This window comes from Oculina patagonica, unplaced genomic scaffold (assembly GCF_052425735.1).
Source record: "Oculina patagonica isolate OP01 unplaced genomic scaffold, crgOcupat unplaced223, whole genome shotgun sequence".
NCBI classification, from domain to species: Eukaryota; Metazoa; Cnidaria; class Anthozoa; order Scleractinia; family Oculinidae; genus Oculina; species Oculina patagonica.
The window spans coordinates 1-5,000 of NW_027558063.1; the positions used below are offsets into that span (position 1 = coordinate 1).

General features: G+C 42.2%; 1 protein-coding gene across 1 annotated transcript; it reads right to left on the reverse strand.

Moving 5' to 3' along the window:
- Positions 1 to 456: 456 nt before the first annotated feature.
- Positions 457 to 1,401, reverse strand: LOC144640261 (adenosine receptor A3-like). Its single transcript, XM_078499455.1, has one exon. The coding sequence runs from the start codon at positions 1,399 to 1,401 to the stop codon at positions 457 to 459; it is 945 nt and encodes a 314-aa protein (XP_078355581.1).
- Between the last annotated feature and the right edge of the window lie 3,599 nt (positions 1,402 to 5,000).

A 5,000-nucleotide genomic window follows, 5' to 3' on the forward strand; every position in this document is an offset into this window, starting at 1 on the left:
AGAAAAGAACTGGACTTAATGAGAAAATGAGGTAAAATCTGGTAAAGGCCCATCCATGCATTAGTGAAAAGAGGCGACAGCCAACAACCGTTAGAACCATCACTAGGGCAAAAGGAAACCCTTAGGGTTTCAGTTATCTTAATTTAACATACTGTACACAAATACTCTTCGAGATACATGATCTTATAGCCATACAATTATTATAGCAGAACTAAATAAACAAAACAAAGCGAAAACCAACAAACGTGGATGAAAAATAAAAAAATAAAAAGGAAACCAAACTTGACCTATAAACATGGCGAAGGATGGCCGTACAATATCTCACCTTGCTAACTGCCACCGATTACAAACTCAAGTCCAACTATACGCTGCGCACCTCAACCCACCCCCAACCCTCAACTCCGTGCCGGCAAAACAGTAATTTTTGCTAATTTAAGATTATCACAAATTACATTTTTAAGTTGAGAAACAAGCGGAAAACTGTCTTATTGTTTCCTTCACTGCTTGTCGAACGTCTTTGATCTTCCAGCAGTAAAGAACTGGATTTAGCGACGAATTGAGGTAAACTAGCGTTAATGCCCATCCTTGAGTTAGGAAAAGAGACGAGCTTAAACCTCGAACAGCAATAAATGCCATTACTACAGCGGAAGGAAGGTAACACGTTACCAAAGTAAGATGAACCCACAGTGCATTGAAGACGGTCTTTTTGTATCGCGCCATGTTTAGTCCTGTACCTCCTGTTTGTCCGCCGTGTGTATCTTGTAATTGCATTTGTTGACGTCGAATTGTGAGAAAGATTCTTGTGTAAGAATAAGTTGAAATAACAAGCAGAAGAAGCATCCAAACAACACCAACGATGTGGTATAAAAGCATGCTCATAAAAAAAAGAATGCTGATCAGGCTTGTGCCCACGAGCCAAAAAAGAAAAACGGTCACACGAACTCGCTTAACAGTCACAATTTGTCTGTATCTTAACCTCAACAACAAAGCGAGAAGTCTGTCCACACTTATTGCACTCGAGGTCAGTAGAGATATACCAGAAAATATCGCGTTGGAAACTTGCATCAACATTTGGGTCACATGACAAAGGCTCCATCGTTCGAATAAAGCTGAGAAAATAAGAATGATAGTCACTGGCTGCCCGAGTACGCCAACACAAAGATCGGTCATTGCCAGAGAACGAAGCAGTACTTTTGATGGCGGATGAAGAGATGTGTCCTTGTGAAGGGCGAATAGGATCAAACTGTTTCCCAGAGTAGCAGTTATTGTGAGAAATATGCATACGGATGCAATTGTAATGTAATGAAGGGAAATGTCTTTATCATTACCGCTGTACGAAAGATTACAAAACTGAAATGCGTCCAAAGTTCCTATGCTGTTTTTGAGGCTGAAGTTTAACATCTTTTCAAAGATATCTCACACGGCCTTGTTAAAGCTAATTAAGGCAGATGTTACAAGTAGGTCGGGTTAGCCCTGATGTTTCCTTAAGGATGATACGATGGTATGTTGTCGGCGTGCACTGCTCTAGGAGTGTAAACTGTTATGACTTACGTTCTCTTCTTGAGTTACCGAGGCAGGTGTTCCTTTAGAGTAAGGCGGGCTTTCTATCTACTTGGTTAGATATTAGCTCAACTAATTAAAAAAAGGAAAACAAAAAATATGTTGTGTCCGATCTGTTCATGATTGTTGCCCATTTTGAGCATAAAATACTATAATTCGAACATGAAGAAGGTTCACGGGTTGCTCCCTCTCCGGCACTAATCATTCCTTCACCACCAGTAAAAAAAAGTGGACGCTAAAGTGAAACTTTCTGTAGACAACACTGTAATTAAAGGTTTTAGCAATTAAGTAATTTGAATTATACCGTTGGCCGGGAGGCATATGAAAGGCCAATCGCCTTTATGACAGCTTGCAGTGCGACTAGGATCATACTCCTCATTTAAGCTTCGTCACTGTTACAATAGAGAGTATATTCGTAAAAAACCTTAAAATAAAATATTATGATCATGATCTTGATGTTTTTCGTCGCTCCAAAAAGTGTTTAAACAGAAATCTATGCTTTTCTTGTGTTGCTGAGGCAGAAATTTGATAAATGGCGCAGATCAAGTTTTTGCTGATGTCCCTTGCGTAGTTTGTTTTCTCTTCGAGGTTTTGTTTCGTTTTGAATAGGACAGGAGACTCTCCATACATTTAGTATTATTTTACACAACTCAATGCGTTGAGCTATTCAAGCTATTTGCTTTTACGTACAATGGCAACATTTTTTTTAATTACTTCTCCCTAGTGCAAACCCTGTATGTAAATATGTAACCTTTGATGCAAAACATTTTGTTGTAGTGATATTTCCAGCAAAGACAGCTTTTTAAGTATTGGAGAAAATGCCAAGTTTTGTTAATAACACTTAATGCGATCCCGTTTGACTTATATATTTAGAGATGTAGTGTAAATAGTTTTAACGTCAACTCTTCTTAATTGTAAAGGACAATTCCCTTCAAATTGTGCTTTTTTCCATTGAAATCCAATTTATGGAGCAAAAGCAATATGAAACAAGCAAAAATTGACGATAAAGCAATCTTGGGTACTTTTGCTTAAAACAAAGTGCTCGTAATTTTATCGGTCTGCTAACATCCGACCCTATCCAAACCATCACCACTACCGCATCATTCTTTTAAATACTATCAAGAATTTTGTGATTTAAGATAATCAGATCCCTTGGAGGTAGTAGGTTTGCTGCATATTCTAACGCCCAGCTAATAAAGGATAGCCTTGCCAGATGCTTTCGAGGTTGCCCAAAGGATAATACGTTGAGCTTGATGTGGTGTTGTATCGTTTAAATAAAACCACCGCAAGTTAAACACAAGTCTGATTTATTGACTCCAAGCTCGCGACGACTACAAGGGAAACGGGAGTTCATTTTTGACCGCGTGTTCGTATGATTGACAGATGTCACAACACTGCATCTCTCCCCTTCTTGATAATAAACTTACAATCATATATGTCGGCTAACAAGATCAAATAACTTTACAATAACATCAACAAATGATAAGCATGCCTTCTAGTAACGAGTCTTTTAAAGTGTTCAGTGTTTATGCTGGTAGATTATTTGAACGTAATCTGCGAGACTCGCAGGGGGTCTCCTTTGTCTCTGTGACCTCCGCAGGCCTCCGTCATTTGCGCTTGGGGGGTTTGGATCTTCATCTTGTGTCGAAACTTCGGTTTGTTCAGCAGGTAAGTCCTCTGGTTCTTCCTGTTCTCTGCGATCTCCTTCAGCTCTCAGTTCTTTAGGGATGATTTTAAACATGGATGAGTTTCGCGTTATGGACTTCAAACCGTCGCTAGCTGTAACCATAGATCCTTTCTTTTCCTCAACAACAAGGGGTTCTGGGTTAAAAGCAGTGCTTAGTTTGTTTTTCTTTGGTTGTCTCACAAGCACTGTATCTCCTGGTTTGATATTGCTTGGTTTCGTGCCCAGTTTCGAATCTGCATACGCCTTGATCTTTGACTTCTGTTCTGCATCTCTCTCTGCCATAGTCTTCCGAGTTTCCTGCAGGGTGTGCTGTCTAGCTGGTGTTGGTGATACTTCTGGCAGGGTGATCTTGAGTTTCCTTCCATTCAGTGCTTCGCTTGGGGATACATTCGTGGTCGTGTGTGGTGTCGCACGATACTGTCTGAGAAATTTGTACAGTTCCTGTTTCCAATTTTTTTCCTTCAACGACAGCAGTTCGCACACACTTCTCAAGGTTTGGCATAAAACGCTCTGCCTCGCCATTGGCTCTCTGCCAAAGAGGTTGAACTTTCCTGTGATGGAATCCTAAATGCTTCGCAAAGTTGCTGAGCTCGACTCTGTTAAAAGGGGGGCCATTGTCTGTCTTCAGTTCGTCAGGGATTCCTTGCCTTGCAAATATGGCGTCGAGCCTCGGAATGACAGATTTGGCTGATGTGGACTTGACGATCTCAACTTCCGGGAAGCGGCTGTATTCGTCAATGACAACTAAGAGATAGTCACCCGAAGGGAATGGTCCAAGGAAATCCATTGCCAGCATTTTCCATGGCCTACTAGGTAGCGGCGTCATCTGCAGAGGTTCGATTCGCGATGACTTGCTTGGAGCTACTGCTTGGCATGCTAGGCAGTTATCGACTTTATCCTTGACCATCTTGTCTATCCCAGGGAACCAAACTTTCTCACGAATTAAGCGCTTCGTCTTAACGATGCCTTGATGTCCCACATGCGCCAGTTCTACGGCTCTTTCTCTCAGCTTGCTTGGGACAACGATTCTGTTACCTCTCAGTACCACTCCACTGTAGACCAGTAGCTCGTCCTTGAGTCTTTTGTAGTCCAGTATCTCAGGATCAGTCCAGCGGTCTGTCTCGATCGCCTTGATCAGTGACTGGAGTGTGGAATCTTCCTCTGTTTCAGCTTGAATCTCTTGAAGTGTCATAGCCTTTGGTACGGCATTGGTGCAAACATAGTTCACATACTCGTCGGCAACGTTTCTCTCTGCGGTTGCTTGGAGGTTTGGGTGTCTGCTCATGAAGTCAGCGGGGTTCTCAGCATCCTTTCCGGGTCGATACACAAGATGAAAGTTGTACGGCATCAGTCGTAGCTTCCATCGGTCCATGCGAGCTGAAGTGGGCTTGTGACTCTTAAAGATGCCTAGGAGAGGCTTGTGATCCGTCACGATTGTAAACTCAGATCCGTAAAGGTAAAAATGAAAATGTTCCAGAGCCCACACGATCGCTAGCATTTCCCTCTCTGTTTGCGAGTATCTGGTTTCCACGTCACTGAGTGCTCGACTCGCGTAGCTGATAACCTTGCCGTCCTGCGCTAGTATTCCTCCAAGACCGACAGGGCTTGCGTCGACAATCACTTCGGTCTCTTGAGCAGGATTGAAGTATGACATGACATGGTTCTTAGTCAGACTGTCCTTGAGTTTGTCAAACGCATGTTGCTGTTCGTCTGACCACTGCCAAGGTGTCTCCTTCTTGGTGAGAGCCCGTAA

Coding starts and splice junctions, on each gene's coding strand:
- LOC144640261 (XM_078499455.1), bottom strand. CDS start 1,401: ATGTTAAACTTCAGCCTCAAAAACAGCATAGGAACTTTGGACGCATTT.